The sequence below is a fragment of the Cuculus canorus genome, chromosome 8 (genome assembly GCF_017976375.1).
Source record: "Cuculus canorus isolate bCucCan1 chromosome 8, bCucCan1.pri, whole genome shotgun sequence".
Classification (NCBI taxonomy): Eukaryota; Metazoa; Chordata; class Aves; order Cuculiformes; family Cuculidae; genus Cuculus; species Cuculus canorus.
In genome coordinates this window covers 24,648,234-24,672,555 of record NC_071408.1, presented here as the reverse complement: position 1 = coordinate 24,672,555, position 24,322 = coordinate 24,648,234, and the positions used below count along the sequence as shown (strand labels likewise).

Below are 24,322 nucleotides of genomic sequence, written 5' to 3'. Positions count from 1 at the left end.
TACAAGGACAAGTCTATTTATGGGGGAAAAAAAAAGCTACTTAATTGCATCTGGAGTTGCCCGTGCACAGGGCACCTGGAAGTGCATCTGGCACTGTAGTGTCAGATACTAGAGCGATTTTGGGGTTTTGTTCCCGTAAGGTGACATAACCATTATAAATTCCTAATGCCGTCAGATGCCAGGACTGCAATACTGATTTGCCAAGAGGTGAGGGAGTAACAGCGTAGCTGAAAAGAGACCATGTGTCTTCAGAAGTTTCACTTATAAAACATGTATATAAGCATTCCTGAAATTACACCTATGCAATTCCCTGCTATTTCTGTTTAGTAACCAGCAAGCACAGGAAGGCTATGAAGCACAAAACAGAACGGACAGAACAAGTAGCACCATTTTCTGCAACTTCTAGCTTCTTCCTCAGTGGTCTCCTCATTCACACAGTAACCCAGTCTTGCTCTGCTTAGCAATGGAATAGCTAATTAAATCAAAGCTCAAGGTAGCCTGGTTACAGAGTCTGTTGTGTTATTTAGTCTTGCGCTGTAAGCAAAACCACACACAGTATATTACATTTCTCAGGGGCTGCTCCAGAGAACTATGTGGTACATGTAATTGCCCCCACAAACAGATCATCAACTAATCAACTGCTTTTCATTATCACCTCCAGCAGCACATTTATTTTGTAAATAAATGCATTAAGGGTAAACAATTCTAGGGAAAACAAAAGATTATCAGAATACATTTTCAACAGAAGAGGTGGTAAAGTAGTAATTCTAAAATTACTAAAATGAAGCAAAATTAGCATAGGGTGGAATAATTATTCCATTCCATGTATCCCTATCTACTACAGTACAATAATAGACTGAAATCTGTGACTTTAATGGATTATCTGAGTAGTTGAAGGGAACTATGCTTGACTGACACATTTACATTGAGCCTGATAAGCAGCATAATGAATGCATTTATGAAACACAGCTAAAGTCTGACTATAAGCTGACTTCAACTCCCACACCTAGAGGAGGCTTGCAGAACAGATACCCCGCTGTCTGCGAGAGTTGCCCTCTACCTCCTAAAGCAAACAGATCTCAATGGGAACTTCAGGAAACATACAGCCACTTGAGAACCTCTGGTTCAAGAGGAATTAATTGAAACAAGCCATATAAGGTTGAATGACAAAACACTGCAGGATGTAGAAGGTAGATATAACAATACTCGCATTCATACTCCGTACCATACCTGTAATTTCCTAAGTATACTCCATCGGGATTGAGCATGGGTGCAATCTTGAAAACCAGGTGGTCTCTCAGCACTTTTGCAATAGGATGCTGGCTCACAAGGAAATCAATTATACCTGAGAAAAATTAAAGAAGAGTTTGAAGATGTAGGTTTATCACATCAATGATTTCCAGATATCTATCTGAAATTTCACATATAAAAGATTAGAATGATCATTCCTCTTGGTTCCTGGCACTGCTCCTGCTTCCAACAGAACAAACCACTTGCAATCACATAATACTTCTAAAAGTGCCAGAAATAAGAGCTTTAAGGGCAAATACCTTAGTTCGTCCTCACAATGCAAGTACAATATGGCTATACTGTCAGGCAGTCAAATTTCCAGCAGAAGTTGTTACTGCTCACCAGTTGAGTCACAGTAAAAAACCATTTCTCCTCCTAAAAGATGAAATGAAGTAAAACCTACCAGTTTAGGCCTAGCACCTTACACAGCACGCACAAATGGACATCTACTGCAGCTTATCTCAGAAGTGGCAATCTGTTGAGCTGAGGCATCTCAGATTTGATTGAGCATGTGGTCAGACCTGCCTTTGATATATGATCACAGAGTTCAGATAATCTGCATGTATAAAGAGGTATTAAATGCCTCCCTAAAACTGGGAGAGTTACATAAACTGTGTACTAGGCATAGGAAAACTGTGGGATAGACTGAAACCTGTAAGGTCAGATTCTTCACTTACTTGAGGCTCAGAAAACCTAGGAAAAACTCTACCTCATCAGTGAAGCTCCTTTAATGTGGAATCAAGGCAAGTGACGGGGAATGAGATCCTAAATGACCTTCTTTCAGCCACAGCCTCAGCATCAGAGCCTGCAGGAGCTCCTGCCTCTGGACTTTGTGCTCAGGGAGCGACTGAACATTTCCTTGCTCCGAGGCTGGTGGTGGGGCAGGAAGCAGGCAGTCTGGCAGTTTAATTCATTGCTTATTCCTCCACTGAGTTGGTACTGACAGAAATAGCTTCCAGGGAATGAATGTTGAGATAAATTGAGTTCCTGTGTAATCTCAGGATACCCACAGATAGGTCATGACAATTTGCTATTTATTGTAAGGTCCATCCTGTGAAGCAGGAACCATTTACTGAATTTCCCCAGAATACATCAATCACTATGCTCTAGTAACAGGATAAAATTAAGCAAAGAAAAATTAAGGCTGATCATCAGTAAAATTTCACTATTGGCAAGCTCTATTAGACTGTAGAATTGTCTCTCCAGGGGAAGAGTGGAACCCCGTCATCAGAAACGTTTAACGCTGGACAGGGCAAAGCACTAGGGAATAGATATAACAATTCAGCATAGAAGAGATGGCATGGGCTAACTAGTTGACTTCAAAAAAGCTGACTTTAGACTAGATTTTTTTGTGATGCAATCGATACCTTTTAAAACAAACAAACTTAAACCCAGGTACATGCCAGGTTAAACACATTTGTTTATAGTTTGGCTGAAACACACATTAAAGATGGGAGCAAAATCTCACATTCTGTAGACCTGCTTCATTTAGCCCATTTTCTAAGGCCCATTTTATATTTCAAATACTAACAAATCTGAACCTATGCTGCTGTTGGAATGAATTACAATTTATTGAGGCACATGGGGAAAAATTAAGCTTCTGAAATGTCTAAGATAATCAAGGTATAGTTGACTCTAAACATAAGCCATTTTTTTCATCCGTTAGTGACTAAACCTGAAGAAGAGAAAGTCCATTTCTGTAACCAGGTTCTTCGACTCAGTAAGAGAATAAACCTGAATTTCTGAAGCAAATTAGCGTAAGCATAATTGTATTGCTCAGGAAATGTTTCTGCAATTACCTCCTTCCAATGAAGAAAACCAAACATCGATCTGCTTTTTGGCTGGCGCTGTGTCTTTTGTTCATTATACAACAGCATGATCGTGAAGAAATGACAGGAACACAGTTGGATCCTGAATAACCATGTTTCTTAACTGTATGTGAACATGAAAGGCTTAGCCATGTTAAACTGCTGTCCTCACTGTTTTCTGGCAGTGTCTAAAACATAACCCACAGTATGCACAGCTGGAGGGCTCAAAAACTACTTAAAGGGATACAATCACACACTTAGTCCACTTAGGACTTGAGAGAGTTAACTATTCAGAAAATATTATGTCCAGAACATTCTTTATCCTAGGGTGAAGTATGACCTTTCAAAGCAGTCACAGTAAAGGTGGCATAAATATCATTGTGTACTTCACCAAAGACCCTGGTGGAACAGTTTTGCCATGAGATTTGGCAGTGCACCAAGTACGTACTTGTGACAGCTCTTCATGCAGTAGGGAGGATAACCTCGGGGATAACATGAATGCTTTTCATTCAGTAGGTGACACAAGAGCTCAGACTCTCAGAGCTTTACTCCAGTTGTAACTGCTCCAGGGAAGCGGCTTGTCCAGGTCCTGCTCATTTTGTTCCTGTTACTAGTGCAGCCTCACTCACAGAGCTTGGCAAAGACATCTTGGCAACGAGAAGCCACAGCTTTCAGCTTCATGCAGGGAATTATTATTGCCTAACCAAGAACGTGCTATGATATGGAAGGCTGGGTATAAACACATAACGGGTGAGCCTCTGCTCTACTTGACTCACTGTTGCACCAGGCGCACCAGACTAAAGGAGAGAGATTGACCTTGAGCACCCAGCATCTTGGTGGCAAATGAGACCAGTGTTTCCCAACGTAATACAAGTTATTAGCAGGTATTGCAGCCAAGTTCACCTAATCCAAAGAGACTTACTGTATTTTCTTATTTAGGAGACAGTTAATTAAATCTGAAGAAGTCTTACTCCATGACAAAAATACAAAGCAAGAGTTAAAAATAACTGACTCGCTGCAGTATAACCTGGAAGTACAGCCAGTTCCAAGGAACATAAAAGAAGCGTTAGATGAAGGCATACATCTACACATACAAGCCTCACCATAAAATTATTGTAAGCATCCAAATAATCAATAGAGTCAGCAAATAGCTTTGTCTTTCATAGGAACCCAATAGTCTCCGGATCAATAAAATTCAAGGTAAAAAGACAGATATCAGACTATTAAAAAAATACCATAGCAGAGAACTTGGTCATTCTGTTAATAAATCAATACAAACTAAATTTTACAGCTTCTATAATCAGCAAGAGACATATCACTATATCTCATTAGGCCAGGGTTAAGAATTTGGCAGCAACCAAAGCCCATTTAATATCATTTACTTCAAGGCAGACATGGCAATACAACAGATGCCCTAATTTATTTGTTGATCTTTGTATTAAAATAACAGTTTGCTGGTAAACAGGAAGGGTAATGATGCCAGTCACCCTTGTTAGTGCCTAATAATTGCTTAATTTGTCCACTAATTGACCTGTGCTACTGTTGAAGCACTGGATCGTGTTGCAGGGCATGAAGTAAACAAGGCCACTGTAATGTTACTTTAGAGAATGACTTCTGGAAACAGAACTACTTATTGCTATAAATTTTCTCTTCACAGATGAGCAGATTAATTGGTCTGCCAATTAGCCTGCTATTAAAGAAAAAAACCAGCTGTCCACAGATTGGTTGGACCTTCAAACCGCAGCTCCAGTTTGGGTCAAATGAAATAATCCAATCTGAATCAGTCACATCAGCTATGAAAAATAAGACAAGTATTATTTAAAAACAAATCTCTGTGGCTAGAGACCAAAGAAAACAGCCCAATAACCAAGTATTAGATTTTTCAAGTGACTTTAAAATAAAATGGAAAACATGATGGATGGGCCTACTTAGGCACATTGCAGTATGGAAAAGTTCTCTGATTAAAAGACGCAAAACAATATAGATTATTTTCCTATCATCCACTCTGGAAAGTAATTAAAATCATTATTTTTCAAATAATAACATGCAATTATAGATGCTGCCTAGAACCGGAACAGCTCAGAAATCAGCATTCAGGCATGTCATAAGAAGAGGCTTATCCATAGTCCACAAAAAAACACCCGAAGTCTTTACACTAAGTTCAAGCAGCTTTTCATACTTGTGAAGGAAAGGAAATAAAGAATCAAAAAGAAGGAAAAGGGAAAACAATATTGACAACTGTGGGTCATTAGACACACAGTCACAATAAGTCCAAAAATTTTAGCATTTTTTTAATCGGTCTTTCTTGGTAAACACATCGTCACTGACACTGTGCTAAATCAGGACCAAATCTCCCCTGCTCCGAGTCACTTCTCTGTCATTATTCTTTCTCAAGGCTAAAGATAGTTTCTCAAATTTCTCTTGCCTTCTGCAGCTCAGCATCTCTCGCCTACTCCAACTCTAGATCTTGTATCATCTCTCTGTCCATGCTAATTCAGCCTAAATTATGTACTGGTGCTTCACAAGCAAGTTAGTGGTTCCCTCTTCCATAACATGTCAAAGAAGCCACCTCTACTCAGATGATTTTCACCACACTGTCTAGACGTTTCCTCAAGCAACTACTTTAAACTCTATTTAAACTTCCCACTGTCTGTAGCATGACCTCTCCACATTGGTCCTTCCAAATGAAAGCCTGTCTTATCTCCTGTTTCTCCATTATGACATCCTTTCACTCTCAGTCTAACAATATGTTTAATTGTTTAACTACATGATACATTCACCCTGCTCCTATTACTGCAAATCTAATCACCGCAGATCCTAATGCAATATGGCAACTGCTAATGCAAACATATCCTGGACTGTGTCTAGTATATCCCAAGAAAGGAGTGATTTATTTTTTCAGGCTTATTTCCTAACACTGAATAGCTGCTGGTATCCTGCAGGCAGCTCACCATAGCCTGCAGGTTAAAGAGAATGCAACAGTTAGGTTCTAACACCAAGACATATTCATCGGAAAACAAATGCAAGGTAGTCCTGAACACTTATGTTTATATAAAACTGCTGAAATGTTCTGTTAAAGGAGACTGAAACCAATGTGAAAGACACTATGCTTACACTTTCATGGAGAACAGGGAACCAAAAATCTGGGGTTGGGTTTCTTTTGAGAGGTTATTTAATGCTATGGTGAAATAAAATAGGATAGAATCATAGAATCACTAGGTTGGAAAAGACCTTTGAGATCATCAAGTCCAATTGTATCTGTGCACTACTAAATCATATTCCTAAGCACTTTGTCTACCCACCTTTTAAATATCTCAGGGATGGTGAACAGCTCTTCCAGTGCCCAATAATCCTTTTGCTAAAGAAATTTTTCCCAATGTCTAACCTGAACCTTCGCTGTCGCAGCTTGAGGCCATTCCCTCTTGTCCTATCACCTATCACTTCGCAGAAGACACCAACACCCACCTTGCTACAACCTCTTTTCAGACAGTTGTGTACAGCTATAAGTCTCCCCTCAACCTCCTTTTCTTCAGGCTAAACAACCCCAGCTCCCTCAGCTGCTCCTCATAAAACTTGTTCTCTAGTCCCTTCATCAGCTTTGTTACCCTTCTCTGGACACGCTCCAGGACCGCAATATCTTTCTTGTAGCGAAGGACCCAAACCTGAACACAGTATTTGCAGTGTGGCTTCACCAGTGCTGATTGCAGGGGTAAAATGATTTCCCTGGTCCTGCTGGCCATGCGGTTTCTGATACAAGCCAATCAGATGATGGGGCCAAGCTAAAACATCTCCACAGAACAAGTAAACAACAGCAGGACACTACTGGACTACTGTTTGTTGGGGAAAGAAGTCTTTTGGCAAAAAGGCTCTTGTCTGGTCAGCCCTTACACTTTCTCATGAAGCTACAAGATAACAAAATGTGGAAATGACAAAAGGACACTCTTCTCCCTCCCAGCACGGTGGGAAACGTCACACTCACACTGAAACCTACTCAGCACAGGTCACAGGAATGCTATGCCAGTATGGTTTCTACAGAGCTCATACCTATACTTTCAGTGCAGACCCATCACAGGCCAATAAACAGAAACGCTCCAATAATGTCTTAGGCTGAAGTGTTTCCAATTTTCAACACAACAGCAAGGGGAAAAAAGAGCCTGTGAATGGTGATAAACGAGCAGAGGTGACTCACAGCAGGATTATTGACATGATCTAACATCATGCTGTCACAGAAATTATCCCTACACAAGATCATGGCATGGAGTGTTCCACAACCACAAGACTGTTGCAGATGCTGACTCTGCTCTTACTTGCAATGCTGTTCCTTCCCTTAATGTGTACAGACTGCCAAACTCGACTGCATTTTTCTTTACTTTTTAGAAACATATTTGTTGCGGAAGAGGGGTTGTGGTGCACAAAGGTGCACACATTGTTTATAACATCAACACAGAAGGAATTTGTAGATTTGGAAAGCTTTATTAATTGCTTTCCCTATCTTTCCAAAGGTCCCTTTGGAATCCATGGCAAAAAAAGTTTATTTCATGAAAATTGTAAAAATAATATGGATGATAAAGGAGCACTGCAAAACTGGAACAGGCACCTGGCTACAATGTTAGATGAAGGAAAAATTGTTGCCTGAAGTATATCAGACAACAGTTTCCAGTTGCCAAACCTGACGTATATCTGCATGCATATGCCTCACTCTGAGTTGTTACTGCAGTTAAGTGAGAGTGGAAAAATCCAGAACACTGGCTGTTTTTCATTAACTCTCTCTCTGGATGTCCTCAATACACACAAAAGTGCAAGGGAATTGCATGTGCTCAGAGAGGGATATAGTAACTTGCACATAACCTTAGTGAGTTTTCATCAGATCCTGCTTTTCACATCGGTCTCTGCTCTTCCTGTTTCCCCCATGCTGATGCTCGAATTTCATCTCACCTTCCCCCAGGACAGGCCCAGAGGGGGCCTGCACAGCCCTGCAGGTGCCACATGATGAAAAATAATCAAGTTCTTAGAAAACGTAGAGAAGTTAACAATTTTTCCCAGTGGTTCCCATAGAAAGATAGCTCTCAAGGGAGACAGGATAGAGGGCCAGACATGTCCTGGGATGCATCAAGCATGTCATTGGTAGCCAGTCAAGGGAGGGGATTGTCCTGCTCTACTCCACACTGGTGCAGCGTACTGTGTGCGGGTTTTGGCAACACAGAATAAAAAGGATATAAAGCTACTAAGAGTGTTCAGAGGAGGCCACAAATTTTGCTTTAGAGGGCAAGTCATAGGAGGAGCTGCTGAAGTCACTTTGTCTGTTCAGCCTGGAGGAGAGGAAACTGAGAGGAGACCTCATTGCGGTCTACGGCTTCGTCACAAGAGGAGGAGGAGGAGAAGGCACTGATCTCTTCTCTCTAACAACAAACGATACAAGCTCAGGAAACAGCACAAAGATACGCCAGGGAGGTTTGGGTTGGATAGTAAGAAAATATTCTTCACCCAGAGAGTGGTGGAGCACTGGAACAGCTCCCCAGGGAAGCAGTTATGGTGCCACATCTGACAATATTCAAGAAGCAGTTGGACAACACCCTCAGACGCATGGTTTGAATGCTGGGGTTGTCATATACAGGTACAGGAGCTGCATTCAATCCTTGTGTGTCCCTTCCAACTCAGGACCTTCTATGGTTCTATGAATTGCTAAACAACACAATCAAACCAAGGCACATGAGACAGCATTACGAAGGACGCAGTAGGTAAACCAGATACATTCCTGGTTGCAGTTCATCTAAAGTGTCCAGAAAAAGGGGGCTTAATTGATTCCCCTGGAATACCAAGTTTTCTGATTGCTGAGCATTTTGTCAACTGGACAAGTAAACATTTCAATGCTAAGTAAGATCTATTTGCTTGAATGTGGTTGGTAAAAAGCACCCCAAAAAGTCTTAAGGTCCCTGTGGTCATTTCAGTTGTTTTATACCTACAACCATCATTGTGAAAAAAAAAAAAAAATTTAAAAATTTTTAAAAAGTAACAGTTAAGTCCCTAGTGGATTGTATACTTGGCCCCAGTTCACTTATTTTTAAAGAAGTTTTAATCAACTTGAGACAGAAAAGTTGCAAAGCTAACTTTAAGGATTCAGCTATGATAAGCAGATTGATTAGGAGCGTGTCAAGCTATATTATGGCATATTTGTTCTTTTATTTACCATTTACACTCTCATCTATTCTCTGCTGTGACTCCATGTCTCTTCAAAACACAGGATTAAAAGCAAAGGAAATCTCAAATAATGGGATAAAATGAATGTGCAGGAAATGAATGGGTGAATTAGATTACAGCAGATGAAACACTGAGGTCTCAAATGCAAAATGCAGGGAGTTTATTTAATTTGTTACTCTTTTTAAATGAAAATATGCTCACTGACTTGAATTAGTAATTTCCCTGTTTTAAGATATGTTAGGCCATTATAGCTAGGCCTGTTTCCAGAGCAGTGAAATAGATGGAAAACAGCCAGTCTCCCAGGGAACTCACTAGCTTACTGCATTTCGCCAGCCCAGTGAAACAGTGCTAATATCAGCTCCAGAGAAAGCTATGCTTCTGCTATAGGGGCTGCATGCAAAGGAATTGTGACAATTACTAACAACAAATACTTAAAATGGCAGAACAAGCCTCTATGGATTTTAACTCGAGTTTTAATGTGCATGATAAGCACAGACAGTAATTGATTTAAAGAGTATTTTAAAAAATTATTTTTCCCAACTTCTCTCTCCCTTTCTCTTCCAGTTAGCACAGAGTTCAGCAATTAATTTAGTATTCAGTGTGGCTGAAACACAAACCCATGTGAAAGAAGCAAGAGGTGGAAACAGCAGTCATGAACCTCCCAAAAGGGTTCTGCCAGCATGAGAGAAAGATTGCTCTGTCAGCCTCTGACCTGAGGGTCTAGTCCACAAGTCTTATGAGGAATGGCTGAGGGAACTGGGGTTGTTTAGTCTGGAGAAAAGGAGGCTAAGGGAAGACCTTATTGCTCTTTGCAACTATCTGACAGGAGGCTGTAGTGAGGCAGGTGTTGGTCTCTTCTCCAAGGTAACAAGGCAAGAGGAAATGGCTTCAAGTTGCACCATGGGAGGTTTAGACTAGATATTAGGAAAAAAATTCTTCACCAAAAGGATTGCCAAGCATTGGAACAGGCTGCCCAGGGGAGTGGTTGAGTCTCCATTCCTGAAGGTACTAATGAAGTGTAGGCGTGGCACTTAAGGGTGTGGTTTAATGGTAGACTGGGCAGTTAGGTTTATGGTCAGGATCCACGACCTTGAAGGTCTTTTCCAACCTAAATTATTCTGTGAATCTGATTCTGAATCAGGGCATCCCAACCCCTTACCTTCACTCTACCCATCAAAATTTCTCATTTCTGGCATTACAACCCCTAGTAACATTAAGACTGTGATTCAAGGAGGATTCAGGAACACCTTGCCATAGTGAAACATTCTAGGACTACTGGGTGATATGATGGACTGTACAATGCCGCTAGGCAGATCTTCTTGTCCGTTTTAATGTATCTGCTGATTAAGAATGGATGTGACAGACTGAGATGGAAAAACCCTGTTTATATATTTCCTTACATTTATCTTCCTTGTTTCCACATAAAGGAGGTACGCTTACACCAGCTATCTTTCATGTGAAGTGACTATCCCACTCTTTTTGAGAGATGTCTACATTTAGACCATGTAAACATTGCCTTTAGAACCCCAAAGAGTTCCAGTCCAAGGTACTACAGATGTATTTCAAGCAGGGAGGCTATATAGAGAAATGGATATGACTGGAAGAGAGTTGGCCACAAATCATCAGTCTAGAAGTAAAATCAATTCAGTGCAAAAAGTTTTAAGTGATGAGTGTTTGGAATTTCCTATGTATTTTAATTAGCTATGACTCTTTCCTCATAAAAAGATTCACATCTGCTTTGGAGGATATGTGACTGCTGGTGCTGGGCTGGAGCACAACATCCTGATTTGGTACTGAAAAGACACAGATATGAATTGCCAGTAAAACATAATTAAAGTTGGCATTCCCAGTGACTAGGATGCGGGACCAGGAGCCAGAATGATTGATCTTGGTCTCTAGCACTGCTGATTTTTGGCAGGTTACTATCAGAGTCTGCTATTTTAGTAAATTCAACTTGTGATAGCAATGGCCAGATTTACAGGGCAACAAAGCTAGCATCTGTGGGGCCAAAAACAGCAGATGGATTTTTCAAGCAAATTCATGAAGTTCATTGGTGCTGACTGCACTTGGAAACGTGGCAAGTGGCAACAACAAGGGTTTGCTAGGGGTTGAGCAAATTCTGAAACTTTTCTAGTCTTACCCAGCTGGCACTAGGAGAGATATGTGCCACTGATAGTCCATTCCCTTACCCTTTTGCCCCAAAGTTCTAAAAACCAGCTCTGTAGCTGTCAAGAGGGAAAGATTTTTAGTAACAGAGGCAACCAATGTTGCTGATTGCTTCAGAAATACAAGCTTCAGTACTCTCAGTTGTGCTGTCTTTTCTTCCAAACAAAATCAAGGAACACTGAAACTGTTCCACAAGCCACAGGTGGTGCTCAGCACCTCAATGGATCATCTGGGGAGGGTAAAACACTGTATTTGAATTTGCTTCAATCAAAAAAGTGAGAATTAGGCATTTTGTAAGGGCAAGTCAAGTTCCCACATGAAAGTTCTCCAGGTAATTCACTCTAGCCAGCACCTGATCTTGACTGAAAAACTATTACTAAGTGCACTTTGGTAGTTGATGGAATCAGACCATAAGAATTGCCTCATTATTAAAGACTGCCTAGTTTGTATATATGCAATGTTGTTCTGATAAAACAGTCTTCTAGCATACCTTAAGATTTGATCTGATGTTTTGGCAGTTTAACAGCTGGAGACCCCAAGGGACTTAGCAGTTTGACCCTTTCTCTCATTTGTTGGAACCAGCAATTTTTGGTGTCAGGACTCATTTTGGTGCCATTGATTTGGAATGTGGGTCTTTTCAGACTTTAGGAAAAAGATGTATAATGACAGAAAAAACTAGATTCTCAGCAGTCTCAGACTTGGAGATTTGTGGAAGCAGCAGGATGCTTGAAAACTTGATCAGAGTAGCGGTAGGGTGACTGTAGAACCATCTACCTCATCCCACTACAGCTCTGAGCACATGGGACTCGTACACTCCTTGCAGCAGTACCTGGTATGCATTGCGAGTACGGGTAGTACCACATTAACTTCTCCGATTATTTCATGGTATCTGTCTCTCTTTTTCCTTACAGCAATAAGATCCCCACTAGCATCAAAAAAATTAGACCGACATAGAGAAGGAAAATGAGGCCAAGGCTGGATTAGTCTGGTAAAAATTGCAAGGCTGAACAGAGGGGAGCATACTGCCTCCTGACCTCTGCAGTGATTAGCCCATACCTCAGCCACTTTATTACCCTGATAGCTGATGTAGCTTGCTTAACTACAGACTAATCTGCTCCAGACCCAGAGGGCAGTCATAAAGGTCTCCAGTAGAACAGATGCAACAGTGAAGACCTGTGGAATTGACTTCAAAGAACGTGTCAGGCTGTCAGAGAGGACATATCAGCGGGAGTATACAGCTGCTGCAGAATGGCCCAAAGGGTTCGTAAATTCAGTGCACAGTACAGACTGAGTGGGTGGCTTTGTTGGTTGGCTTTGTTTTCTTTAATTTTCCTAATATGCTGTAAGGAGCTTGGAGTTCTCTTTGCATCAAAATGAGCCTACTATTACCCCCTAGATGATGCCTCTCTTTTCCTCATGGGAAGAAACAAAAGGGTTCATGGAGTAACACTATGGGGATCAGCTGATCTTACTTTATTAATGAATTACTTGGGATTTATTAGAATAATTCTAAAGATGTTACTCGAGAAGATGATGTGTTTGGTCATTATTATTCAAAGTCTGTCCTTCCCATGAGTAAGAGTCCTCCAGACAGCTCTAAAAACATTTGCTGGATTATGGGCCTCAATTTTTAGACAATTAACTCATGTTAAATATAGTTAAGATTTAAGCCTTAGAATTGAACAGAAATATTCAGATCTTACGTTGCAACCCAGAAAAGTGTCTCTATTGAAAAGTAGGGAAAAATAGACATAAGTAAAAAAAAATCTGAATGCGTAAACCAGAAGTAAGCAGGTACATACCTTGACAGAATTAAACCCAGGTATCCTTGCATTGTTTCCTGCTACCCTTATTGATTACAAAACATCAGCCTTACCACTATGTCCCTTTAAAGGAGAGTTTCAGCTGTACACCAGTGTCTTGCATAGCACTAGCAAAGAGGGGAAAAAACTAAAACAGAAAATCACTTCATTCTCCAGTTTTCTTTTTAGAGCCATAAGGGCCTTCCAGGGAAAATAGGAAACTAGAACATTACATTGTTTCTGCTCCACTCAGGACCAGGATAAGCTGCCCAAAGCCTGGAATATGACTGTTCTCTTCCCTTCCATGACAACCGGACATGTGGACATCCAAAACCCTTCCAGGTTAAGCAAGGAATCTGCACCACAAGTGTGAAGTTTCCAAAGTTGTCTGCACCAGGGGAAAGATTCCCAGAAGAGCATTGTAAGTGACAAAAAGGAACTTTTATGGGCCCAGGGAGGACTAAACAAGATTTGTTCTAATTGGGAAACCACTAAAGTTTGCTGTACTACAAGACATAGCCAAGAACAAAGACAATTCTCCTCTCAAACCTTTTGTTGCCTTGTCTCACCAGGACTACAAGCACTCCCTACGCCCAGAATTGACTTTCAGAATCTGGCACCAGTATGTTTCTTTGGGGACCACGAAACTTGGAGTTTTCAATATGCTTAGTTTAACAGAGGTGGGCACTGGTCATGGAGGGACAGACTAGTTTTACCTAACGCCTCTCTTGGGAGCTCATCATATAGTGCTCCTTTGCATATTTAGTAAGAACAAGCAAACAGCTACATCGTGCTTTTAAGTCTTACGGCACTAACAGTGGTAGCAATGAGAACTATAGGAGTCTTAAGATGGATAGATCAGACCAAGCAAAGAATGTGTTGTAAACTAAGAAGACAAAGTATTTCTCTGGAGGGAAATGGAGAATACGTTTACATATGAAAATCCAATATACAGTGAAAAAAGGAATTACATAAATAATGCTAGGGAAGAAATGAAAAAGATAGATTTTTTTAAACACATTCTAAAGATGGTTTCCAACATCTGCAAATGTGTTGCTCAGTCAAGTAGAGACCCAGAAGCAATAGGTAAGAACCAGGCATGTACACAAAGCTACATGATGCAGAGAATAGAGAGGCACCGCAGAAGGTCATTCACAACTATCCTTTCCAGTTTCCTTTAGCTGTAGAACATTGCAAGAGTATATGGGGAAGCATCTATATTATCTTCCCTTGACCTTTACTAACCTATGGGCATTTGCTATTGGCCACTGTCAAAAGTGAGCTACTCAGCTAGACAGACTCCTGGTGTGACCCACTGCTCGTGTAAAAGTAGAATATGTATTGCAGCAAGACCACAAGGCGAAGTAGGTGCCCCCATGGGTGATGCATTGCACGAACTCTCAGAGTCTCTCAAGATAAACATGCAGGATTCAGAACAAAATGGGAACGTAAGCTCAGGGAGGAGCATGCATTGCATTTTCTTGTGGTCCAGCTCAGAAGTTTAGTCTACTCAACTGCAGAGAAGAGCTGAGGTGTCCACTCCTCAGGGCTGAATCCCAGTTGCTCATCTCTACTGGAGCGGCTGCTTTGCCATTCCTATATGAATATGTGCATATGTACATTTCCCAGATCCTAATAATGGCAGCTGACAGCCTGACCCTATAGGAAACCAGCACAATTACTTGTCCTTATTTCCCTTGTGGGGACACGTGAAGCGATAGCTTTCTGGTTACTCCTGATACATGAAAACTTACACCAAGCCAGCTATAATGGCACCTTTTGGCTGCTTCATTAATTTCCACTTTACTAGGTTTGCAGTTTATGCTGCTTCGCTTTCACAGGATTTTCCTGTCTTTCGATTCAAATCAACTATAAAGGTACAAGACCTGTTGCATGTTTCCACTCAGGGAAATTGTCTTGTAAGACTTCTGTAGTAAAGCGGGGTACAACGTCCACAGGCATTATGCAACGCTGGTGTCACCCAGTAAACCATCCCTTCTGAAACGGGCAACCATCAAATTCTGAAAATTGAGAGTACTGTTAATTTAATGAAGAGCTATTTTACACTTTCCCGTGGTTGCCTTCTGGTCACGAGAAGCAAGAGTGGCAATACGGTTGTCTTGCTCTTCCTGAGAGGTGGCCACCTTTGCCCTGGATCTAGCATGAGATCTCTGCTTGTTCTGGGTTTCCATCTCAGACAGACATCTAAAAATACAGCATGAGCAAAACCAAACAGCATGTGAGATGAAAGTAGATCTGTATCCATTTTTCCCTTGATACATGCAAGTTGGCAGTAGACGCTGAGCAGTTCTAACCTGTGGCAAATAATAGTCAAAACCGAAACGAAACACAAGAGTCCATTTGCACAAATTCTGTAACTTCAGCCTTGGCAGACAATGAAAGCAAGGACTGTATCCAACACCTGAACTACTTCTGGGTGACTCATGAGCTGACCAGACTAGGAAAGAAAAAAAAAAAAAAAGGAGTGATTTATTAAACAAAAAACTAATCCTGTGGGAAGAGCCGATGGCCAAGAAAATGCTGTCTGCATCTGAATTTTCTCCTCTTTAATCCAAGATGAAAGTTGTATATCTGTAAATTACTTCCAGTGGTGCTGGAGGGGACTTGTTGGATAGCTACTTGTACTGGACTCCTGCAGGAAAAAGCTTTTTTCTGTGTGGTTTGGTTTTTTTTGCCTTAGCGAAAGAAACAAAAAAATTGCAAAAGCTGTGCTTTGCCCCTCACCAGTGGAGTTGGATCTGTTCTTTTATTTACACTGCATGACATCCAGGCAAGAACAAGCTCCACAGAAATAAATTAGGGCCACTCCCTGCCAGTATGGATATGCTCCTGGCTGATAAGCAGCAAAATACATTGTAAGCCCCCACCTCCCCTCCAGAGAAAATCTTGCTGTGAAAATGGAACTGCACTGCAGATCCTAAAGGTGATGGTAATTAGCACTGAAGACAGAATATTCAGAGAGAAAACTGTCCTTACGTGAGTAAGGCCGCCATAAGCAACTGACATTTCTGCTTGTGAAGAGGTAAAATTCTCCAGGAGGGTATAAAGAGCATGTTTCCATCTGAAGAACACAATGAAAGAAGTTAGAAAGATATAACTTTCAGGCCTCCTCTAAGCACCGAGTGCTTTTGTTGCTGTTTTAGTAAGAAGAAAAAACCCACAATATCCTAAAGAATTCTGTTTGGAGACAGTCTTATTGCTGAATCTACTTTGAAGCATATTAAACTAAGAAGGAATAAGATGCTCTTGTTCCAGAATAAGAATTGCTGAAGAAATATTCTATTACACTCTACATTCACAGACTGCCTCAGATGCAAATGAACTCTCAAGTGCTGGCAAGCCCTTAGACAGAAGCTCTCCTCAAACACTTTGAGCAATGGGTTTAAACTCTGGCAGCACTGTGACCACATAAGCTAATGTCAAGGTGCTATTTCTCTCATATGGCCATTAGGAACGCTGCCAGGAAGAAGAGGAAATGACAGAGTTCACATGTAACCAGAAGCAAAAACTGTCTAAATTCCTACCTCGAATATTCACACTGAATTTTAACATCTTAAAGGTGAATTTAACTTTAACAAACAGCCTCTTTTACTGCATGAAAGATACCGATATCAGAAGGGAGGGGTGCCACTGGACACACTGGACAAACCGAGACTGCAGAGTGACGTGCATACTGCAAACCAAACTGTTTGTTTCAAAGCCGCTAGAGGGGTCTGTTAGCTGAGCATGGTGGCAGTCACTTCCCAGCTGCTGTCTCCAGTTCAGAGAAGGCTGGGTCACAGCATATTTCAACTCCATTGTTGATTCTGTGATTGACTGTCTCCTGTTTGACGGAAGATGGCTACAGCTCAGTAACGCTGAATGGCTTCTCCTGTACCAGGGAATTAGCTGTGCACCTGTTCTTTGATGTTATGACACCGAGCACTGGTGTTTGTAAGGGGGTTGAATTCGGGGGTGATTAGTGCCATACAAAACCTGTCGTGGCAGTAGAAATTTAATAACCATGAAAACTGAAATCTGGCATTGATGCTATAAATAGCTCCTTTTGACTAGGTGGAGGGCTTGGATTAATAGAATCACTAGGTTGGAAGGGACCCACTGGGTCATCGAGTCCAACCATTCGTAACACTCCTTAAACCATGCCCCTCAGCAACTCGTCCACCTGTCCCTTAAACACCTCCAGGGACAGTGACTCCACCCCCTCCCTGGGCAGCCTCTGCCAGTGCCCAGTGACCCTTTCCATGAAATTTTTTTTCCTGATGTCCAGCCTGAACCTCCCCAGGCGGAGCTTGAGGCCATTCCCCCTTGTCCTGTCCCATGTCACTTGGGAGAAGAGGCCAGCTCCCTCCTCTCCACAATCTCCTTTCAGGTAGTTGTAGAGAGCAATAAGTTGTCAGCACCACATCTGTTTTGTGGCCACTCAAAGATCTGCTTTATGCTAGACCATAATATGAGGCAGGGTCCAGCTTTGTAAGACATTGCCTTACAAAGGCCTGTATCACTGGCCGAACAACAACTGAGATGTTATATCACTGGCTGAAAACTGTGAAGTAAACTTTGAAAATTTTGAAGAAAATTTGTCGTAAGAAAACTATACTTTCCCTTTCCTCCTTTTTTTTTAACTGAACACTGTAACACATTTTGAACTTTCTTTGTCTCTTCCTTCTCCCCTTATGTTTTCCCTAGAGTAATAAAATGACAAAAAAAGCAGGGAGAAAATAAAAAGACAGAAAGGGAATATAAGAGACAAATAAAAGTAAGCTTGTGTGAAATTTAAAATAAAGCGTTCTCTTTGAAAACCTTTGGCATAACCCCTACCCCCAAATTATTCCTTTTCACCCATCTCAAATTATCTTCTACATTTAGCAGCAGAAAGGACTAAAATCGTAACCTCCAAATCAGAGCATGGAGACCAGGGATCTATTACCATTTGCTGAACATAATAGGTAATTAGACACTTGAACTAACACTATAGGGCACATATGGAAATCATCACTTAGGGGCCACATCTGTCACTAAGAAACAACCTACCTGGAGACAGTGAATTTTTAAAGAGCTGTGTGCCACTGTTCAAAACCACCCTAAATCCACACTTCCTGTCTACAAAGTGTTTAACAGGAGTTTGCACACAGATTACAGTACCAGCAAAGAAGCAATTTGTGCCCACATTTCTTCCAAGATAAAATTAAGCAGGGCTGGCAAAGAATTTATGACCCCTTTTGGATGGGGCATGTGTCCTATTACCCTTCCTCTCCATCCTCTGAATCCAGAGAAGCAGGGCTGTATTGAAAGAGCAAAAACAACTTCTAAAGGGCTATTATCTGAGGCAGGAGCCTGCTTTCATCCCAAGCTCCTTCCTCTTACCCTCCATACACACTTCACACCCTTTTTCTCTGTAAAATGCAGAGGTCAAGGAGACATGCCTTTTATAAACGCGTACACAGTACCTTGCAACAGGCACACACGGCACATGTGAGCAATGTGCAGGGGCAGAGGAAGAATTTCACCCAGGTGCCCTTGTGTCAAAGAAAAGTTTCCAGCAGCCAAGTCCTAGTCACATACAAATGCTGTCTCCTCAGAGCGGCAGCTACAGGAATGCAGAAGGAGCAAGAAGGCAAGTGCAGGGCACCTCAGAGGCAAAAGAACTGGAAACAAAATGAAAACAAACTGAAAAAAAAAAATCAATTCATCTGAACCAAGTCAGGGCAGACAAAGTACAAAGGGTCAGAAGACAAAGCTGGAAATGATAGACTGGCATGATTAATATCAGTTGTGAGGAAGAACTGGAACACAACTGAAGGAGAATGGAAAAGGCTTAAAGTATAACAACTAGAAGAGATTTCTAATTGTGATGCCTTACATACCATGGCAACACCTGCAGCTTGGTCAGTACAGATCTCACACACTGCTGCACTCACAGAAAAGACTCATCTCACAATTCAGGTTCCTCGAAGTTAACGCTGGTCACTTAGTAGAAGCATCTTCTTTTTTTCATTAACAACAGAGTCATGCAAAAGAAATCTAAAGACAACTCCAGCCTTCCTGTGGTCTTTACAGCTCTTTTTCAAGTTTTGCATATTCCTGCCCTAGTCTAATTCAACCAGGGCAACTAGAATTTCAAGATTTCTGCCTGGAATTTTCCCACTAGCAACAGATGCTCCAACACTACTTGAACCATGCATGTGAAGTCTTATTTGAGGAACGCTGCGCTCACAGTACACGGGATGCTCTTGGCCATCTGCACAGCCACAGACTTAGCAGGAAATGCCATGAGTGAAGTATTAGCTAGCCCTTCCAGAGGGCCTGCTCTTCCATAGGCCCAGGGAAGATCTGTTGCATGGGCATAATGCTGCTCCCTAAAACTGCAGACTTGATCTTCGTGGCCATTCAGAGCAATATGCACAGAAATGACTTTGTAATTGGGAAGACATGGATAAGTATCTTCAAAAACCACTTGGACTGCAATTTCTAGTGGGAAAACCAGGTCATAGTATGGAACACTGAGTGACCATGAAGTTCAATTGAATCAATATTTTCTCTTTTTCTTATCTTCAGCCGTCAGCAAAGTGCCACAGTATGCTGTTACAAAGATGATGTGCTTTGCCCTAAAGGCAGGTTGGTTAGGGCTGAGATAAGGTCGTCTTCAAACAAGCTAATGCTATTCAAAAGTAGGGCCAGTCCAGAAACATTTGCAAAACCATTATGTTCAAGACATTAACTGGACAATCCCATCTGGAGACAAAGGAAATTTTGCTGCTGTTGTATAATGAAGCCTTTTTCAATTCTCCATCTTGAAGACCAAGGGCTCTTTTAGCTCTCTGAGTATTGTAAAGAGATTAGTTAAGCAGAGATAGTCAAAAACCTGCCCTGGGCAAAGGCCAAACTGAATTAAAGCCACTTGACATTTCATAGCTGTATAGGCAAAGCTGACCTTGTCCCAGGAATGAGGAGTTAGGATTGATCCATTCCTCCTACTGGAAGATGCAAGGTATGCGTGCAGGGCTAGGCTTCAGGGCTGAGCCTACCTGGCAAGTCCAATTTTCCTTTCCCACTGCTGCTGAAGAGAGATGGAAGAGATGAGACAGCAACTTCTGCTGTTGGTGGGAAGGGGTGTCTCAGCCACACAACAAGCCTTCTTCTCAGATGACACAACTCTTCCCTCAGAGGCAGCTTGGATCTCTAGAGCTCTGGAGATTCCTTCTTTCCTTTGCAGACTGCAGATCCCAACCCTTGCACAGCCACCTCCACCCACCCTGCCACCATCACGCTGCCTTCTCTTCTGTGCAGGCATTCTCTGGCATATGCAGAATGCAGAAAGCATTCACGGCGAGAGAGTGAAATGCATAACTCTATAGCCAGAGAAATTTAACCTCATTATGAATTTCCTCCAGCTCAGAAAACCAGGTGTGTAACCTTTCATACTTGCCTGACACCATAGTGAATTGATTCAAAACCTGTAGTACCTTGTAACAGCTAATGTCACTTTGGGTAGCAGAAATCCTTCTAACGGTCTGTTTACATCAACACAATTTTAAGAGGAGCTTTTATTACCATTACTTCAATATGAGTGTTTTATATTCTCAAAACAGCCTCTCACTCTCCCGGGATACTTCACACTAAAATCCCATCCAGGAGATTTATAAGGGACAGACAATAGTGTTTTTCATGTTGCTTTAGAAGTCAAGGAGAGTGTGTTTCCCTTTGTATTAAAGCTTAGGAGCTGTGCACTTAAAAAAGAAAAAAAGAAATCTTAGTGGGAAGGATGAATGCAGCCTAACACCTTTAAGTGAGCCCTGTATCTCATTTTATGGCTGGGTTGTTGAATTCTGTTGTCTTTGTCTGCTTCTCATCATTTGGTTTCCTGAACTCCCGTAAAAGAGACCATGAACTGCATGGTGAACAGAAGTTCACCATGTTCCCTCATCACCTGTAAGTGCTACGCTACTGCTAAATGTACAGAAGAGTGTTCTCATCCTCTCCTGCCATGACTTATGCATAAAATCTTATGCACACAGAATACTATTAATTTTGTAGGAAGAGTTTGCTCTTCTTCTGACCAAGATCAGTCACCTCTAGAGTGGAACTGTGCAATATCATGTGCATTTTCCTCTGGATTGAAGCCAGAAGAGGAAATTTGCAGAACCTACAGGTATTGAAAGGGAACAGAAACTCCCTGGCTTTGTGGCAAGAGAGTATAAAATTCCACTAAAACTGATCAGTCCAGTTCTCTTCAGTATTAGCAACGGAACCCACAAACTGAAACGCTGGCATCAGCCCCCATAAAAGGCATTTCTGCATCAGAGAGTACTCACAGGTCTGCTGCATGCCAAGGCAGAGCATCCTCCTACATCCGAAGATGAATCACAAACTAAGTCTTTGTACATATGGAGGTGTTCACTTTGAGTCTAGAAGTGTTTGTTTCCATTCTCTTTCATTTGGCAGAAAAGACAGAACTCAGACTTTACAATAATATAACGAACATACGTATATAAAATCTACACTCCTTATGGAATCCTATTTTGTTTCCTCCTCTAGTAGGAAATATAGCTGAGAAATTAAGATTATTTGACTCACTAGAAGGAAGAGTACCACAGATTAAGTACCTAGAACAGGTCAGATGTGGTGCAACTCATTCAGATGCAAATTCAGTTTGATATGAAGTCTGACGGCTAATGCTGTCAAGATTCCGAAGGCTCCATCATTAACACAAAACCCACATTCTGGTCTCCATCCATTATAGCTGCTGTTACCAAAGCATCCTATACCAATGCCTACAGAAATGGAAACTTTCTTTATGAGAAATTTATCCCCTGGAAACAGCTAAGCAAGGTCATCATCTCTGTTACTTCAGAAACATTCTTTTCACATGCAAACATTTCATCAGCTGCGTTTACTCTTGCATTTAAAACATACCCTATCCTGTTTTTCAGTTATCATTTATGCCTTAGTGCTCAAAAGCTTTATGCTTAGTGAAAGAAGCAGAAAAGCAGTTTGTAACCCCCACAATTTCTCCTCTGTCTTCATAATAAAAGAGAGGTTTGCTAGAATTCCAAGCAGTAGCAACAGGTTTCAAAATGACTCTTCTCACACATACAGCTGCCTTTTCCACAAACAAGAAAAAAAAAGGGAAAACAAACAAGTGAAAAAAAAACCAACCAAACAATTAAAAAAGCCAAGTCCCACTCATGTTGTAGCAACTTCACTCTTTTACTAATTCCTTCAGGGTTCCCGCAGGATCCAATTCAAAGAATTTGAAGGCACTACCCTCTATGAAGTGAGCTAGAAAACTGCCACTACTTTTTTAAGAGGTTATCTTAGAATCTGTAGAGGAATAAAATCCTTTATAGCATGGGGCACATCTTGGTCACATGGAGAGGAAGTTCAGTTACCCACTGGCCCAGTGAGTTATTGTGCAAAGGCAGGAATCTGAGAGAGCTCGTGGAAGACTTTTCCAGGCAGTCTGTCCCCTTCTACCCCATTTTTTAAACTTCTAATCAAAATTTGTATAAATGTTTTCACATTCTTTTGCTGTCCTTCACTAGTAAGAAGGCAGGGATTAAAAACATAAACCAAGAACTTAACAGGAAACCAAGAGACATTGCCCAGTGCAGTCTGTTTTTTTTTTTTTATTTCATATCACCTGTTCTAAGGTGAAGCAAGAGGGAGCATTCATTTAAGCAGCTATAATGAAAAAAGATTGATTGAAGAGTTATTTTTGCTCTATTTCTTATTCTCATCTGTCTGTTTTCCTTATATTTTCTTTTTAATGTCTGTTGCTTATTCAGTCCATAGGCTTCAAGGTCAGCTTTAGGTCAAATTACACTTTGCACAAGATGTTCAGTGTTCGCAACCCAAGCTGTGGGATCCCTCTCCCTCCTTTCTTGCACTGAATCTTCTGTTCTGGGCTCCTAGCCTGGCAAAATACATTGAAGTAAAACGCTTAGGGCACGGATTCTTATTTTTGCATTTAGATGGCATGGTAGATGCCACACTGGTAAATGTGTTAAAGGAATGACAAATGACATCCTAAGTCTATGAGTTAAGTATGTACCTAAATCCATCCAGACATGTTTAAGCTGGCGATTCCTGACTGCTGACAAAAACCAAAGCACACAGGACAAGCTTAAACATGATAGTCATCATGGCTCCTACAACATTTCATGCACATGAATAATGAGGAACAGTTGTTTATGTCCCACAAATAAAATAAAATAAAATTCAGCAGCCAAAGGATGGAAAATAACACTGTAAAATTACTGGGAGGGCAGGGGGAGGAATGCTCCTATTGTCAGATCTTATAAAATCCAAGCCTCTGGAAAACTGCTTTATCACCAGTGTTTAGAAGGTAGGGACTTGTATAGATTTTAGGCATGAGTTTCTGGACACTACACACATACGGCATTATCTGATATCTGACCTCATAAGAGTTAATAATTTACTTCGATTAAGAGTATGATATGGAAGACAGAAAATAATATACATTTTCTTAAATAAAAATACTGGAGGGGAGAAAAGTAAGGACGAATATCTAAGAAAGGGGAAGAATCTATAACAACAACTTCAGAAAAATCCCCCAGAAATCTGAACAGCTCATGAGACATGAGTTGGAGCTGTAAGATGAATTCGCACTCTTTTGTGTTACACTACAAAAGCCCTCCAGGAGCAGCAGTGACTCCAGTTGGTTAGAAAATGGTCTGTAAGAGCAAAGTGAAAACAACAGTCCTCTGCATTCTAGATCCTATTTATTCATCCCCAAACATGACAGAGGCATCAATGCTACTGATGACAGTCATAGCCTGAGGAGGAGAGCACCGTCCTACCTTTGGATGTAAAGGGTACTCATGCGAATATACTCTCTGGTGACTATTCCATCTCTGTCCCTGAACTTTGCAACAGTCAGTTAGAAACTATCAGAAAAACTTCCTAAAAAGGCTAACCTGAAGCATCGTAATAACTCTTAAAAACCGAAACAGAAACAAAACGTTCTTAATCTATCTTTCTATGAAGAGGTTCTCTGGGATTTTGTCTACCTTTTAA

At 41.1% G+C, this 24,322-nt stretch overlaps 1 protein-coding gene across 2 annotated transcripts in view; it reads right to left on the bottom strand.

Annotated features, from left to right (window-relative positions):
- Positions 1-24,322, bottom strand: part of LOC104060194 (AGBL carboxypeptidase 4) — a 954,436-nt gene that overhangs the window by 202,717 nt on the left and 727,397 nt on the right. For both annotated transcript variants that reach the window (XM_054073734.1, XM_054073733.1), the window contains exon 8: positions 1,231-1,345. In XM_054073734.1, coding sequence (XP_053929709.1) covers positions 1,231-1,345 — 115 coding nt within the window. The remainder of the gene's footprint in view (positions 1-1,230; positions 1,346-24,322) is intronic.